Source organism: Stomoxys calcitrans, chromosome 4 (assembly GCF_963082655.1).
Source record: "Stomoxys calcitrans chromosome 4, idStoCalc2.1, whole genome shotgun sequence".
Taxonomy (NCBI): domain Eukaryota; kingdom Metazoa; phylum Arthropoda; class Insecta; order Diptera; family Muscidae; genus Stomoxys; species Stomoxys calcitrans.
The window spans coordinates 25,291,938-25,310,125 of NC_081555.1; the positions used below are offsets into that span (position 1 = coordinate 25,291,938).

The 18,188-nt window shown below is 36.4% G+C and overlaps 1 protein-coding gene across 3 annotated transcripts in view; it reads right to left on the bottom strand.

Moving 5' to 3' along the window:
* LOC106082908 (cyclin-dependent kinase 11B) overlaps positions 1 to 18,188 on the bottom strand; it is a 76,315-nt gene that overhangs the window by 12,786 nt on the left and 45,341 nt on the right. For 2 of the 3 annotated variants that reach the window (XM_013245663.2, XM_013245664.2), the window contains 5 exons: positions 17,817 to 17,927; positions 15,071 to 15,308; positions 14,810 to 15,003; positions 8,108 to 8,297; positions 7,829 to 8,029 (listed from right to left, as the gene is read on the bottom strand). In XM_013245663.2, the coding sequence (XP_013101117.2) occupies positions 7,829 to 8,029; positions 8,108 to 8,297; positions 14,810 to 15,003; positions 15,071 to 15,308; positions 17,817 to 17,927 (934 nt within the window). Of the gene's footprint in view, positions 1 to 2,142; positions 3,943 to 7,828; positions 8,030 to 8,107; positions 8,298 to 14,809; positions 15,004 to 15,070; positions 15,309 to 17,816; positions 17,928 to 18,188 lie in introns of those variants that run through there. The other variant, XM_013245665.2, reaches the window with a different exon arrangement.

An 18,188-nucleotide genomic window follows, 5' to 3' on the forward strand; every position in this document is an offset into this window, starting at 1 on the left:
ATTCCGTTTGCAACATATCGCAATATCAATTTCCGACCCTACGAAGTATATATATTTCGGATCGTCGTAAAATTCTAAGACGATTGAACAATGTCCGTGTGTCTGTCCGTATATCCGTTTGTCCTTCCGTCTGTTGTAATCACTCTACAGGCATCAAAAATTGAGATATTGAGCTGAAATTTTGCACAGATACGTCTTTTTGATGCACGCTGGTTAAGTTCTTGAACGAGCCAAATTGGACCATATTTGGATATAGCTGCTATATAGACCGATTTTCCGATAAAGGGTCTAATGCCCATAAAAACTTAATTTTTCATTCGATTTTGCTGAAATTTTAAACAGTGAGTAGTTTTAGGCCTCCCGACATCTGATCCAAATATGGTTTAGATCGGACTATATTTAGATATAGCTGCCATATAGACCGATCTCCCGATAAAGGGCCTGAAGCCCATAAAAGCTTTATTTTTTATCCGATTTTGCTGAAATTTAAAACAGTGAGTAGTTTTAGGCCTCCTAACATAGGACCCAAATATGGTTTAGATCGGACTATATTTAGATAAAGCTGCCATAAAGACCGATATCCCGATAAAGGGTCTGAAGCCCATAAAAGCTTTATTTTTTATCCGATTTTGCTGAAATTTTAAACAGTGAGTAGTTTTAGGCCTCACGACATCTGATCCAAATATGGTTCATATCGGACTATATTTAGATATAGCTGCCACATAGACCGATCTCCGATAAAGGGTCTGAAGCTCATAAAAGCTTTATTTTTTATCTGATTTCACTGAAATTTGAAATAGTGAGTAGTTTTAGGCCTCCTAACATAGGACCCAAATATGGTTTAGATCAGACTAAATTTAGATATAGCTGCCATAAAGACCGATCTGCCGATAAAGGGTCTGAAGCCGTAAAAGGTTTATTTTTTATCCGATTTTGCTGAAATTTAAAACAGTGAGTAGTTTTAGGTTTACCAACATCTGTCCCAAATATGGTTCAGATAGGACTATATTTAGATATAACTGGCATATAGACCGATCTGCCGATAAAGGGTCTGAAGCCCGTAAAAGCTTTATTTTTTATCCGATTTTGCTGAAATTTGTAATAGTGGGTAGTTTAGGGTCTCCCGACATCCGCCTTAAATATGGTTTGGATCGGACTATATCTAGAAATAGCTGCTATATAGACCGATCACCCGATAAAAGGTCTGAAACCCATAAAAGCATTATTTTTTATCCAATTTCACTGAAATTTTAAACAGTGAGTATTTTTAGGCCACCCGCCATCCGACCCAAATATGGTTTGGATCGGACCTTATCTAGAAATAGCTGCTATATAGACCGATCTCCCGATAAAGGGTCTGAAACCCATAAAAGCATTATTTTTTTAGCCAATTTCACTGAAATTTTAAACAGTGAGTAGTTTTAGGCCAACCGCCATCCAAACCTTATATGGTCAAAATAGGACTGTATTTAGATATAGCTGTCATATAGACCGATATGCCGGTTAAGGGTCTGAAGCTCATAAAAAGCTTTATTTATTACCCGATTTTGTTGAAATTTTAAATACAAAATTCAACTGTGACGTATATTTATAAGACCGCTCAATGTGCGTGCGCAATTTGGGTGCATAAGTTATCCAATTTTCATAGGATTGCGATGAAGGGGGTTTACATACATATATACCCGAGGTGGTGGGTATCCAAAGTTCGGCCCGGTCGACCTTAATTCCTTTTTACTTGTTTGTAAAACAGCTCTATTTTGGTTATTTTTCCAGCCATTCGTGGTTAATGGGTTAAGTCTTAGTATTTGTTTCAGAGATGGAAAATGTTAAACCATAACCAAATAAGTATTTACTTGTTTAAAAGTTGCACCTACCAAACTAAATATGTACTTACTAGAATAAAATCTAATAAAACACACATACGCGCGCACACACACATACACTCACAACAAAAAGTTATAATTACCAAAAGATCATTAAAAACCAAGTTGTTGAGAAAAGAAACAAGGAAAACACCATAAAAATCAAAGCTTGAACTAAAAATTAAATTTTATATAAAAAAATCAAAAAAAAAATCTTAATTTCAAATTTTTTTTTGCTGTTTTCTTTGTTTTTTCTTTGTTTCGTAAAGAAAAAATAGCATTTTGTTAATTTTAAATTACAGTTAATTTTATTTATTGATTTTCTTGTTTTTGTCTTAAAATTTGATGCATTTCTTTTATTTTTTTAATATAATTATAATTTCTTGTTTTTCTTTTTTTTTTTAAGAAATTAAACTAAATTTAAAGCATTTTTCTTTATCAGGGGCTAAGGAAAGAAGGAAGGAGGACTTTAAACAAAAGAAAATATAAAGAAGCTGTAGGAGTAAGGGGGAGCTTACTTTTTTCCTATATATTTATATTTAATAAAAATATACAAAAAATTTTTATAAAACAGAAGAAACTAAAAAAGGTAATAAAAAAATGTAAAGCCTTTTTTAAACAAAGTATTTTTCCCAATGCTTAGCTGTGTTGTTCTTTATATTACAGAAAATAATAAGAGCTTGAGTTGTAATATTTAGTTGTTTTCTTATGAAGTTAAGAAAATACTGACAATGGAAGAAGAAATATATAAATTTTTCAGACCAGGGTATGAATTATTGCATACTTGCTCGAGTGTGCTTTCGTATCAAATGTAATTCCATCTCGTATTTAATGAATGTCATACTACTTTTGTAAACATTATGATCGATTTAAACATTTGCATTCTAAAATTCCAAAAATTCACTTTCAACAGAGATATACATAATTCACAGTAGAGAGATTTCCAACGATTTTACTCATTCACGTACGGATTCTGGGACCGAATTACCGCATACGTGATTAAGTTCGCTTTCGTTTCGCATGAAATTTCATGAATTTAATGGTTGTTATACTACTTTATACACATTTTAATGTAATTTTTTTATTTTTTTTTTTTAATATCAAAAACGCTTGTTCGTTTAGGAAATACATAATTCACAATAGAACGATTTTACACTTTCACATATGCGGCATTTCGGCCACAGCTGATGATTTGTGACGAACGACTTGGGTTAGTTTGTTTTTTTTTCCAACTAAATCAGCTGTGTTTTCTCTTTAAACTACACCAAGTCAACGATAGCTGTTCGTTACTGAGGCTAACTTTTTGTGGGCTTTGCCAATACTGTTATTAAGATTGTTGTCAATATAGTTTTCCATTCATAGTACTGTTTGTCTGGTACATTATTGCCATACTCTAAGGCCTCTTATTATTTTCTGTGTGAAATAAATTTAACATAAAAAAATAATGTTGATGCTTATAAGCGGGGTATAGGTTTACATCTTATAACAAATAATAATTAAAAAAAATAGATTTAGATAACTTTTGGTTTTAAGTATACTTTTGTGTATTCTCAACTAATAAAAAAAAAAAATATGGGTATTTATTGTTTATTATCTCATTAAATAAAATATTTAAGTTTTTATTATCAAGAGCTTAAAAACAAGTTACACATTGGTTAATTTTTGCAAGGGGCAGGGAAAAACTTTTTTTATTATATATATAAACAAAATAGTGAAAGGTGAAAAAAACTAAAATTAAATCTTTTGACTAAATCAAAAATAGTTTTACAAACAATGACAAAAGCAGTAGAAGGAAAAACTAAAATTACAAGACCAAAAATATATAAAGCTAAAAAAAACTATTTTATTTATTTATTTTTTTTTTTGTTTCATGAATTAAAATTAAAATTATATGTGTTGTAGTTTGCTATTCTTTTTCATATATATCCATAGCGATATATATAAAAGCTTGTATATATAAATAATTATTATAATGGGTTATAATAATGTATGAAAAAAAGTTGTAGTAGAGAACTATTATTGTTTGTTTTTGTTTTTGTTTTTTTTTTTAATTTGAATATTTAATAATGCCACTATGAATCTGCAAAAGAATTGAAAAAGAAAAAAAGATTCAAAATAGAAAATAAAATCACAAACATATAAAAAATGGAATTTTATTGCTTAAAGTGACAAAATAAATGTTTGAACGAAAATGAAATAGTAATAACTGAAAACAATTTTTATCTTGTTGAACTGAACAAAGAGAAAAACGCAACGGAAAATTGATTGACTTGTTTTTTTTTTTTAATTTGAGATTGATTGGGCGCATTGTGCCCTTGGAGCTTGCATAAAAATAAAACATTAACAAGAAAATGAATAAATAAATAAGGCAAAATGATGTAACAACAAGCAAGCATGCACATAATGTAGAAAAAAACTAGTATGTAACTCAGTAAGCACACAAGTATACAAAACAGCAAAGAAAGGCAACACTTAAAAAGCTATAATGAAATCAAAAAGTACCGCAATTTGTCGAACAAAAAATCGTTTGCACTAACGATAATGTTATTCTTTAATTCTAGTTAACAGAAATCGTTATCGTTTTTTTTTTGTCTGTGGCAACTCTAGTCAAAACAATGAAAAGCACAAAGAGGAATCGACAAAATTAGTAAATAATTCTTGTCATTACCTCAAATTATTCTTTTATTAATTTAGAAACTTCGCAAATCTAAAAAAGTTGAGATGTGTTAAGTTCGGCCGTGTCGAACTTTGGATACCCACCACAATGGATATATTAATCATTTTATTTTATTATAACTCCATGAATATGGATTCATAGTTATATCTTTATAGGGGCTGTTCTCGTATTTTATTCAGGTCCCGAGAATTCTAATAGTTTCAGCGAAATCAGAAAATAAATTCGCTTTTTATGGAATAAAGACCCTAAATTGTAACATCGGTCTATATAACAGCTATATCTATAAAGTCGATATGGATCATATTTGGATCGGATGTCGGGAGGTTAGGTTTAAGTGGCAGTCTGCTATCAGATTCACTTAGACGTTTTCGTCCATTGTTATACCACAGGAACAGAAGAAGGAAGATGCCTTCTAGTTCCTACCGTTGAACCATCCAGATCGCTTTAAAGAGTCCAATAACTTGCGAATGTTCACATCCGCTAAATCAGACAGGTTCTCAGAGAAAAGAGAACCTAAAGTGGAACGCCTTCTGCGGGACACACACATACACTATAGCCTCTTCTTCCTCGATGTCCCTACAGCTTCTGCAAAAGTCGTTGTTGGTAACCTTCAGTCTGTCAGCATGTTTTTCCGATTAGACAGTGACCTGTCATGACGGACACAATGACTGAGACATCTGTTCTAGCCAAAGACAGCAAAGCAGTAGACCTCTTCAAATTTAGTTTAGGCCACATAGTTTTGCGACCTCTTTTCATCTACCATTCATTGTCCTTCGGGCCTGGTCCTGAAAACTTAGCTTACATGCCGCTAGAGGCATACTGAATGTAATGTTACACCTAATGCCTCTGGACATTGTGGCTATACAAATTGTATCGACCGCTGCTATGAGGAAATGGGAGCTTTCTCTTTGGTTAAGTAGCTGCAACGGGCACAGTGTTATCATTGACACAATGCTCTATACCAAAGGCAGTCTAAGCCTTTATTTAAAAAAATGGAGTAGCTCACTTGTAAAAGAAGATACATAGACTTCTTTACGGATAGTTCCATAATAGACGACTACGTGGACTTTGGGTTTTACTCCGAAGAACTGGGCATGGAAAATGTTAGGTTAGGTTGGAGAGCCAGTGACTATTTATTTGTTTGTAGCCACATGTCTATATGTGGAGGTGGCAATTCTCGTCTAGCTCTTATATGTAGGTGAATTCAAAAGCCGCCTTTGGCTGTCTCGCAAATCTCTCAAAGAGATGAATGAACTGCTTTAAATTCACCTGTTTTGGGTGCCGGGACACAAAGATATCCTAGGGAATTGAAGAGCACACGAGCTTAGAAGACTAGGATATACGATACAAATTCTAGGATAACTAGACTCTTTGGGTATGCCTCTCACTACATGCAAGTTAATTTTTGGATATACGGCCCAAAAGGCATGGAATGATAGATGGGAGGCTGTCAATGCTTCAAGATTGTGTGGCCAAGGCTAAGCTTGACGATGTTTACTGCTTTGCTGTCAGGGCAGAAGAGTTACTAATGTGATGGTGTTCGCTTTGACAGATTACTGTCTCATTGTAAAACATGATACTAAACTAAAGGCTTCTGCAGAAGAAGTTCTGCATTGGCAAGCAGAAGAAAAAGTTGCACTTTAGGTATGTTTTGGGAAGTTGTCTGAATTAGCGGATATTATTATTATTAGATTTCTAGAGCTATTGTAGTTCAATGGAAGAAGATAGATAGATAGAAAAAACATAACCTTCCATAGACTAGTTTCCTGGCAGTCTCAACAATATGCTATTTGCAAGTACATCGGAGAAGACCCCGGACACCAGGGGATCTATACCCCTTATTGTGCACAAATTTGTGCATGTGCACAAGAACATAAGCCCATAGGCTTGGAAATATTACGCACACCGCTGCATGTGCCCAACATTGTTCTATAGTAATTTATGGGATGCTCTGTTCGTTCGAGAGAGAAAAAAAATGAGAATGTTGTAGCCAACTCAGATAATGCTGTCATAATGGTGAAAGGGATATTTCCCTCTACTATTAAGAACCTCATTAGAATAGGCAAAGTCCAATAGGCATAATATTAAACCCAGCTAGACTATTTACCACAAGAAGGATGATTGAAGTTTTTGAAAGACTAATACTCGCCATAATAACAATCAACGGGGATACTAAGGTGACTCAGTAGGCTGTGGATTTGGCTGTGAGATCAATGCATTTAAAGGAGTGATCATGAGAAAGGGTGTTAAGCCATACTGGGTTCCCGGCAATAGAACGGTGGAGTGAAATGCTAATGCCCATAAACTGGCTTGGAATGGACACTGATAATCTAAGGAGAAACTCAGAGGGAGTGGTTGAGCCAGGGGGCGTAAAACAGATGACTATAATTAAGGGAAAAGAAATGCTCAATATAGGGTTCATGAAGTCGAAATCGATGCAATTAAAGAGAAAGTGAAATGTATTGGAAAAGACAGACATGTTTAAGAATTCAAAAGGTTGCTAAATATTTTAAAATACATCTAGGGAAATGTACATCGGATTGCAAGACCCAGAGTGTCTTACAGGTTTCAGGTGTCTTAGAATGGGAAAGGAAAGATAGATCTCTAACAAAGCAATGAATCTCAGTGATGTGAAAAGGGGTAAGAGATAGGGTGTTGAATACCTATATAAGTTATACAGTATGCTGTAATTGCATAGAATAGACACTTCACTTAGCATTTGCCCTGAACTTGCTTATGGGCAAGTATTTGATATAACAATATGCCGAGAGGCACACAACAATTACATTTAACAAGGTTTTAGGACATTTAAGAACAATGAAACATACAAAAGATTTGTAAGGATTGATGTCCAGTAGTGTCTAAGAGAAGATTTTGGCCCCCAATACTAGGGAATTATGAAAAACGACAGATGCTGACCTTCGTAAACTAAAACCTCTTCAACGTTTCGCATGATTAAAGAGAAGAGCCTACGACTATTTCACATTATTTCGTTTCTATGGTTAGGTAATGAGCAAAATCTTCAAACTTCGTAGAGGAACTCTTGTTTCATTTGAAATCTTATCAATTCTCTAGTTTAAGATTCATAGCATACAATAAAAGCAACTATATAAACTTGAATACCAACACCATGAGATAGTTGAAGACCATATAAATACAACAAATTCAAAGCATGCCTTTTTGAATAGAATTTTTTTTGCAAGGAATAGTTGTTAACAACTATGGTTATACGAATGGCGGTAATTGTGAAATGAAACTAAACAAAGGGACATTATGGAGAGTGACTAACCTGTAGCTGCTTGCGCTGCAGCTCCCGGCGTAGTATTATTGGCCGTAGCAGCTGCACTTGTGGCATTTGCTGAGGATGAACCAGCAGCAGCGGAAGCTGTTGCACCACCACCTTCACCACCAGCGCCAGCAGTACGGTGTGCGCTATTCTGCAGATGTTTTGGCAACAATTGTGGTATTAAACTTGGTTGTATTGAAAGTTCTGTAAAAACCAAAGTAATAGGTAATTATATTTGAGTCAATCTTCTTTAATTCTTTTAATTTCTTTCTTTAAACTTACCATGTTCTGTAAAATTGAATAGTGGCGGCATTTCCCTTCCATTTGGTAATGTATGATTACCTTCTTGGCGCAGTTCATCGAAGAATGGATGGGCACATGCTTTCAATGGTGTTATACGTGCACTTGGTGTATATTCCAAAAGTTGCGATACCAAATTTATAGCTTCTGGTGGAGTGCGTATACGGAAAACCTATAAAGGAAAGGTTGATTTTGTTGTAGGGTTGTTGGTTGTTAAAAATTAGACATTCATAAGGCGCGTCAAGTGAAAAAGAAACTCATTAAATGTCATGGGAGTTAAGTGAGATTCAATTTCGAATTGGTTAGGGGATATCGGCTTTTTTTTAGTAAGGGGAAGGAGGTGTTAGATGGAGTAGACAGGCAGGTAATTAAGGTTTTTAGTAGAATTTTCAACATTTTCATAATATGCAGCATCAAAAAGTTAATCAAACAAAATTTAATAAAATCGTTTTGTGATTTTTTCTTTGGCTGGGGGGGAGAGAGGAGAAGAAAAAAACTGTTGGCAAAATTTCGGGGTTTTAAACATAATTTTAAAATTAAAAAGTGATTTAAGCTAGAATAATTTGTTGTGCAAACAAAACAGGCAAATAAGGCCAAAAAGTCTTAAGTTATTTATAAAGCAAATGAGATGTTCTAAAAGCAACTAAGTTTGTTTTGCTGTATTCAAACCTAAATGTGACTAATCGACTATTTAACGGGATATTGTATGTTATCCAAGGCAATATTGTAATATTGGGTGTAGGACCTCTGATATGCTCTCTAAAGAGCTTTGTATAACGATTAATTGCAATTTCTTCGGCTACGATTCGATTACAACCGATAACTTACTTAGTGGTCTTAAAGTAACAAATAAAAACCGACTTAATAATATTCTGTAGAATTTTAAATTCGCAGGACTATTTATAATTCACGATCGTGGGCAATAATTATCGATAACAGTTGAGTGCCATAGCAAATTCTCGACAAAAGCTAATAAAAACCGACTTAATAATATTCTGTAGATTTTAAATTCGGAAGACTATTTATAATTCACAATAGCAGGTATAAACTATCGATAACAGTTGAGAACCTTCGATAGTTCTAGAATATATCCTCTATATAGAGCCTTACATAGCACACCATTTTAAGATGCTCGAGCTATTTTTATATAACAATCGATAAAATTTGATAACTCACATATTAGAGCTGACAATCTATGGATATTTGCAACATTCAATATTGTCGATATTTCTAATAATAAATATCGATATTATCGCCAATTTTTTATCAAATATATTTAAAACGAAAAACGATAGAAGCAATTTCAATGCATTGGCCGTCTAAAACCAAATTTAATAAAGTCAGTTGGAAATCATGAGAGAAATCATTGCACAAAATTTTAGCCCAGTCGAATGAAAATTGCACCCTCTGTTCGGTCAAGAAGTAAAATCGGAAGATTTAATAACAAAGCCTAAAATAGGTTATGGGCCGATTCAAATAATACTTGAAATACTCAACAAGAAGAGCGATGAGAAATGTATGATTGCGATATATTCAGGATCGGATCGCTAATTTTTTGTTCAATTTTGCAAATAGTGGAAATTTGCCGAAAGTATCGATAGGAAAAATATCAATTGATATTTAGCCATAAACTAAAATATCGATAGTGTCATCGATATTTTGCCATTAACGATAGTATCGATATTTATTATTACAACTATCGAAAATATCGAATGTTGCGATTATCGATAGTTTGCCAACTCTAGCTCGAGATCATATTCAATGCTTTCTATTCAAAGAATAGCATAGCAAAGAAAGTTGAGCAAGTGTGTGTTGTTGTTCGAAACACTTTTACTGGCTAGTGTATCATTAATAATAACTTCACCAGCACCTTTATCAAATTGATTAAGGTGCCCTACATACCCAAAGACTATTGAGTAACGCGTAGAGCACGCATTTGCTTTGGAACAGGGCTTAATAATTGTTTACAGATTGATAGAGTTCAATTATTTTGAATAATATCCGATTACATGCGATAGTATTCAATAACAAGCGATAATTTCCATTTTGATCTTTGCAGAGTATAACATAATCCGAATGACTATATAAAACACACGATAACATACAATAAAACCCGTTTTGGTTTAGAAGTAATGAAGAGCCTTTTATGAAGGCTCTATGTAGGCTTGTTTACAGCATTTAATTACTATTGGCTCCGTGACTGATCCGAAGAGATGCGCCAGGTTGTTCAACCGTCAATTTATCGTGCATCCCGAGAGAGACAGGGCAAGGAGGAGAGCCATTCGCCGTATTCGTGGTCTCCGAGCCGATGAACAGCCATCACAATTTACCGTGGGCGAAGTTACAAATGTCATCCGTGGCGCCAAATCTTCCAAGGCGTTGGGCCCCGACGGAATCTCTACATTGATGCTGAAGAATCTGGATTTACCTGGAGTTGAGTACCTTACCACTGTCCTTAACCTGTCATTGAACACTCTTATAGTTCCCGATGTCTGGAAAATGGGCAGAGTGATCCCGCTACTGAAGCCTGGTAAAGACCCGAGTTTGGGGGAGTCGTACAGACCGATCTCCCTTCTCTCACCAGTGGCTAAGACGCTTGAGGCATTACTCCTCCCGAGCCTCGTAGGAGAATTTCCATTCGCCGAGCATCAACACGGATTTCGGAGACTGCACAGCACAACAACAGCTTTGCATGCCATCACCACACACATTGGCCGTGGCTTCAATCAACCCAGGCCATGTGATAGGACGGTCCTCGTGGCATTGGACCTATCGAAGGCATTCGACACGGTCAGCCATGCCAAATTATTTGAGGACATCGCCAACACGTCCCTCCAGCCAGGCCTTAAACGTTGGGTCGCGAATTATCTGTGTGGCCGCCAGTCATTTGTGGAATTTAGGGATAAGAAGTCAAAACACCGTAGAGTGAAACAGGGAGTTCCCCAAGGCGGGGTGATATCTCCGGCTCTGTTTAACCTCTACCTTTCCTCCATCCCACCTCCTCCAGACGGCATAGAGATCGTATCATATGCGGACGACTGTACGATCTTGGCATCAGGCCCCCCACCCATTGATGACATCTGCGATAGGCTGAACGTCTACCTCAACGAGCTTGCCTCATATTTCGCTGCAAGAAATCTGAAGATATCCGCCACCAAATCTTCAGCCACACTGTTCACTACAAATACGCGTGAGGTGAATTCTGAGCTGACTGTGATGGTCGATGGAGAATTGATTCCGACCATCAAGTGTCCCAAAATACTTGGCGTCACATTTGACAGCTCCTACACCTTCTCCCCACATGCCACAGCAATCTGCAATAAAGTCAAAAGTAGAAACAAGGTCCTCAAGTCACTCGCCGGCAGCACTTGGGGTGCAGACAAAGAAACCTTGTTGACCACGTACAAAGCAATTGGCCGGTCTGTGGTAAGTTATGCAGCGCCAGTGTGGTCACGTCAGCTTTGTGACACGCAGTGGAATAATATTCAGATCTGTCAGAATGCCGCCCTCCGAACTGCGACAGGCTGCCTCCTTAGTTCTCATGTGGACCACCTCCACCAGGAGACAAAGATCCTACCAGTGCGAAGACATAACTACATGCTGTCTAAGCAATACCTTTTGGGCTGTTATCGCAGAAATCATCCAAATCATCATCTTGTGGATAGATACCCACCGCCCAGAAGCCTTAAGGTAGATCTACATGATCTAGAGCGTGAGGTCCAGCGCTACAAGAGAGAACCTCTAGATCAAGCGGCATATCAAGCGGGTCTGAACAACATTCATGCAGACACGGTAGCAGACGCGTTAACTGGCTACCGGGTGAATGTAGTCCTTGGAGTACGACCGCCACCCATTGCACCCGAAGAAATCGACCTCCCCCGGCAAACCAGAGTGATTCTGGCTCAATTACGTTCCGGCAGATGCAGCCGCCTCAATTCCCACAGAGCTAGGATTGATGCCGACGTGCAAGATGTATGTCCCGACTGTAACCAGGGACCGCACGATACACGTCACCTGTTTAACTGCCCGGCCAGACCCACTCGACTCAGACCCAGATCCCTGTGGACGCACCCCATCTTAGTCGCGGAGTTCCTGGGTCTTAACACTCAACAGAATCAAGCAGACGAAAGATAGTACACAATAAACTGCTACAACAACAACAACAACAACTATTGGCTCTGGATGTTTTGATTTAAATCGAAATTCGAAATCCCATGTATTGCTCTATATGTAGCAGCATGTAAGAGGCTTAATGATGTTCTGTAAATTTCTTGATCCCTTACTACCGATAACATACAACAATTTCCAATAATAATCGATAACATGCTTTGTAAAGACCATTTTGGTCTTTACAAAGTACAAAAAAATATAATAACTTGAAATGGCAGCCAAAAGTTTATATTTTTCATATATATAGGGTAAATCCAAAACTAATCCATTTATTCTCGATAACTCACAATCGTTTTTTTGTGATGCAAAAACAAAAAAGATTTAATCGCTTCTGGTAATCGAATAATATTAATAATTTTTAGTTTAGCATAAAAAATGATTATTTATGCAGTTTGCATTATTTCTTCGAGGCAATTAGTGAATTATTGTTAAATTTATCGGCAATGTTGTTAATATTTAAAAATCGATTACAATGTTTTTTTCTCAATTTTATCTTCATATCTCTCCCCACCGTGTAGTAATTCAGTTGTGAAAGTGTCCCCGTTTTATTTTAGCACTATCAAATTAAATTCATATGTTTTCGATATATTTTCTAGTGCTAACTTTCACTAGACAGTTATCGAAATCACCTAATTACAGTGCATAACATGTAACTTGCACTGTGTGGTACTACAAAAAGATCGAGGTTAATAGCTCTGGTTGATTTTCGCAGTATCCATTAATTGACTATCAATATCATCTAATAAACAGTCGATAACTGGTACTTTGAACTGTATAGTAGTCAAATCAAGTACTATCGATGTCATAGAATATATGACATCGATAATTAAAGGCTCTATTACACGGCATGTAGTTGTTTTATGACATGTCAAATTTAGCACATGTTGAATTATTTGTACATGTGGCGTGATACAAACGAAACTAACATATGAAAATCACTTTTCAAAGCAGCACATGTAATTTTTTTCGATTTTCCAAGACATATTAACCAAGGTAACATACTCATAATCAGAGTTGCACTAATCACTGATTTTTTATATAAAAAACAACTGTTTTTGTTGTCAGTCGAATGGAAGCAACCCCAAATTAAATTGTTTTCACAAATTTATGATTTAACCACATTCTCACAGCTGTAACAATTATTACGCATAAAAAATCAGCTTTTGCCCAAAGCTGTATGTTTTTTTCATACAAAAATAACATACAGGTGTGATAGCAAAAATAATGAATCGTATGTAAAATAACAAGTTTTACAAACATTTTCAATTAGATGTGAATACAAAAAGTGGCATGTCATAAGACATGCCGTGCAATAGCGCCTTAAGCTGTACAATTTAGCATTGGCAATCTATCCAATGCATCTGAAACGAAAATAAACACAGGTACTAAAATAAAACAGGGATATCTACATTGGCCCTATCTTGTTTTAATAAACGATAACTTATTTATGCTTTCCACTGTATAATGCTAAAATAAAACAGAAGTCACTGTTATTCCGTTCTTAGTTAACATTTGTTTATAGCTTGGAATAACCCCAAGCTCCACAGTCAAGCATCTTCAAAGCATATGTACAGAATGTGTGTTTTGGCCAAGTCCATAAGTTTGTTTTTTTTTTTTTGGGCCGAACATAGAAAACATATTGAGCAGTCTGGTGTTATGTTCAATGTTGTCAGGCCTAATGAGCCAAATGCCATAAAACAAAAAAACAACGCAATTTTCGGCGAGTGAGAGAAAAACACACAAAATCTCCTCACCAAAGCAAAAAAGAATTCAAGCTGAATAAAACGATAACAAAGTTATTCTAGAAAACAAAATCTATGATCATGTCTTATTAGACTCTCGACATAGAGTTAGGTGTTGGTTTTTGGAAAAATGCTTCTTTGTACTGGGCCAACAAAACAAAAACGCAACTCTTCAGGTTAGATTCAAACAACGTTTTGACCAATTCAAAAAAAAAGAAGTGAAATATGAAATTTAGTGTTAAATTTTTTTTTATGTGGTTTTTCCTTTGGTGCGTTTTCCTTTTCCATCAATCACCCTGCGTGTGTGTGGTGGATGGTGGCTGTTATAGTTTACAATGTTCGATGCTGGGCTTTTTTGTTTTGGTTGGTTGTGTAAGTGTACGTTCACCTGAGGAAGGAAGCTTACTCTTAAACGTTGTTTCTGGTTTAGGGCATTTGGAGGAAATTGGGTACGTTCAAGTAAAGACTGTAAATAGTGGATGTTACCAATTAGACAAGTTAAGACAGAAGATTGTTGTAGTTGCAGTAGTACAAGAAGAAAGAAAAAATTGTAAGCCATTTAGGTTAATAAGGAGGCCAATGAAAAAAACATAGCCAAGTATTTGTGTTTACCATTTCAAGTCATTGTTGTCATCTAACACTTGTGTTAAAGACAAACAGACATACCAGTCATACTACTCATGAATTAAGGCGGGAATAGGTTAAAGGAGATGGTAGATAGGAATTGAGCAGCCTTTTTGTTTTGGACAATATTAAAGAATGCATTACTTACTTTCTGCCATGGATGACTTTTAATTTGTGGGAACTTGAATTCCGTGTAATTGGGATTCATTTCACGAATTTGTTCTCGTGTAGGTGTGCCCAAAACTTTGATAACCTCAACCAATTGATCGACACCGGAATCGCCGGGGAATATGGGTTGGCCCAAAAGTAATTCTGCTAATACACAACCGGCGCTCCACACATCTGCAATGTTATAACACATAGTTTAAGTCAAGGACATCGTATAGTTTGTGCATTTTATAGAACTTACCAATTTTTGTGGTATAATTTATTGCGCCAAATATCAATTCGGGTGCACGATAGTATCGTGAACAGATATATGAGACATTTGGTTCTCCATGTAACAATTGTTTAGCACTGCCAAAATCGCATAATTTCAATACAGCGGTCTCTGGATCCAACAGCAAATTTTGTGGTTTAATATCACGATGACAAATACCCAATGAATGTATGTAAGCCAAACTTCTGAACAATTGATACATGTAAAGCTAAAAGGGAAGAAGAGGAAAAATATGGACATTAATTTAAAACAAAAAACAAAGGAAAACCTTTAATTATGGGCTTTGAAAGCAGTTTTTCTAATGATAAATGGTCTAGTCATTGCCTAATGTAGAATTGTCAAGAAACTCATCATTCTAACATATTATCCATGCACTGTAGCTTGCAAAAGCTATGCTAAATGCAAATTTTTCCCATGAACATTACACTAGGGAACAGGGGCAAACTTCTCACATATCTAAGACTGCAGTCCGTTTCAAGTTTAAGCTCAATGGTAGGGGGCCTGCTTTTTATAGCCGAGCCCGCAGTTCGAAACTTCTTTGGAGAGAAGTTTTTACATGGCATAGTACCTCACAAATATTGCAGGCATTAAAAGGGGAAAACCACTACTGAAAATTGTTTGTCTGATGGTCTCGCCAGCTTATAAACCCAGGCATTTAGCGTTATAGGCGGACTTGGTAACCTCTGCGCTATGATGACCTCCAAAAATGCCATTGCCATTGGGTTTTTATGGAATTTAAGAAACACATGGCAGCGGTAGTTGGAAACTTCACGGCATTTTATATGCCGTCCACCATGTATAGAGTTCTGTGGTATTTCTTGTAGACAGAAACTAAAACGGCATAATGGGATGTTAAAACAACCATATGTTGTTGTTGTTACAGCAGTTTGTTGTGTTCTATCTTTCGTCTGTTTGATTCTGTCGAGTATCCAGTTCCAGGAAGGATCTGGTGCTGAGTCCAGTGTGTCTGTCTGGGCAGTTTAACAGATGACTTGTGTCGTGTGATCCCTGGTCACAATCGGGACATACATCTTGCACGTCGTTATCAATCCTTGCTCTGTAGAAGTTGAGGCGGCTGCATCTGCCGGAACGTAATTTAGCTGGAACTACTCTGGTTTGCTGGAGGAGGTTAATTTCTTCAGGTGCAATGGGAGGCGGTCTTTCTCCAAGGACTACATTCACCCGGTAGCTATTTACCGCATCTGCTATCGTGTCTAGACTCGCTTGATCTAGAGGTTTTCTCTTGTAGCGTTGAACATCACGCTCTAGATCACGCTCTTAAGGCTTCTGGGCGGTGAATACCTATCCACAAGATGATGATTTTGATGTTCTCTGCGATAACAGTCTTAAAGGTATTGCTTAGACAGCATGTAGTTATGTCTTCGCACTGATAAAATCTTTGTCTCCTGATGAACGTAGTCCAGAACTGAGGAGATAGCCAGTCGCAGTTCGAAAGGCGGCATTCTGACTTACTTTACTTTAATAGGCTATCACAGAACATTTTTTCCACTAGCCGAACGTGGCATAGCGTTTCAAGCGCCTCGATCTTCTGTCCTCGAAACTTGGTTTCAAAGATTTTAGAAAGAGCGCAGAAGATCGAGACGCTTGGAAAGCTATTCAACGTTCGGCTAGTGGAACAAATGTTCTGTCATAGCCAATTAAAGTAAGTAAAGTAAGTTGGAGTCCAGAACGGACATGAGCATATCGCCGCTATTAATGAATTGGTTTAATATAATGCTAAAAGGCAGTCTTATTGACGCATCACTGATGGAGGACCGGCGATGAAGAGGCGGACTTTTGCTATATTGGTATGTGGTGACGAGGAGGAGTTGGAGAGGGTTGAGCAATCTTTATGACACTACCCAGCAATTGTGAGAAGAAGACACAGGATATGGATGAACACCTCCTTCCGTTCCTGGATAACCTCCATGTACTTAGTCCCCTTGTCATTGGATCTACCGGACCATACTCTCACTGGCCAAAATTTCTTCCCGATCCGCCTGGTTTCATAAAGGCCAAAACAGAAAGAGCGCGTTGTGCTTTGTTTTTGAGTGTCGCGTTGAAAAATGCAACTCTGCAAACAAATATCCCAAAAGCAATGCGCAAAAGTTAAAACGTTTTCTACTTTGTTTTGGCCGTAATTTTTTTGTCTTGTGCGTTTCTGCTGTCTTTCTCCCAGCGCTGCAGGGTCTGACCCTCAGAGTCGCAGTATGAAGGTAGAGTTGGAGTGCAGTTCGCAGTAGGGGCAAAAATTGTCAATTCAGAACCGAACTCCAGCATCGACTTCGACTTCGACTCCGGCTTCAAAACCTCGACTACGAATCCCTTTTTTTTTTTTTTTCTCTTCTCGTATACCTTCTTCTGGGCGAACATAATGGACATCAGGTCTTTGAGTGTAACGACAAGCATGCTTTTGCTGCCCTAACCTAACCTAAGCATGTCCACATGCTATGACACAGAACGTTCGAACTTGGCTACAAAAAGTAGCTCCCCTAACAAAAACATGATTCGAACTGCAGTTATTGATTGATTGCACCGATATTCCTAATAGGATGTTCGAAAGTTTGTAGCCTGACAGTTTGCCTTAAAGGCCAAGTTCACTTGGATACAAATATGCGCTTCCCTTTTGGTAGTGATTTGAAAGATTTTTACAAATCTTTAAAAGTGATCTTAAATAACTTATAATTTAATACAATTTATTTATTTATGTACTTACCCTTATAAAGTTAATGGGTATTGTTTGCTTAGTTTTAGCATATTGACGCGCCACTTTATATACGGTTTCTGGTATATATTCGAGTACTAAATTCAAAAACACTTCGTCACGCTAAAAAACAAAGAAACATAAAAAAAAATGTTGTTAGTTCTTTTGTAATACTAATGAAAGCCATCGAAAATATAAAAATGAAAATGTTTCAATATGAAAATAAATTTAGCAAAGAGAAATACAAAACAATTATAATAAAAAAATAATAAAAATAATTATGGTATGAATAATTAATAAAATTATTGCAGGACATTAAATTGTGCTAAATTATCAAAAAATAAACAAGAACAAGAACAAAAAAACAACAATTTATTGTTAATA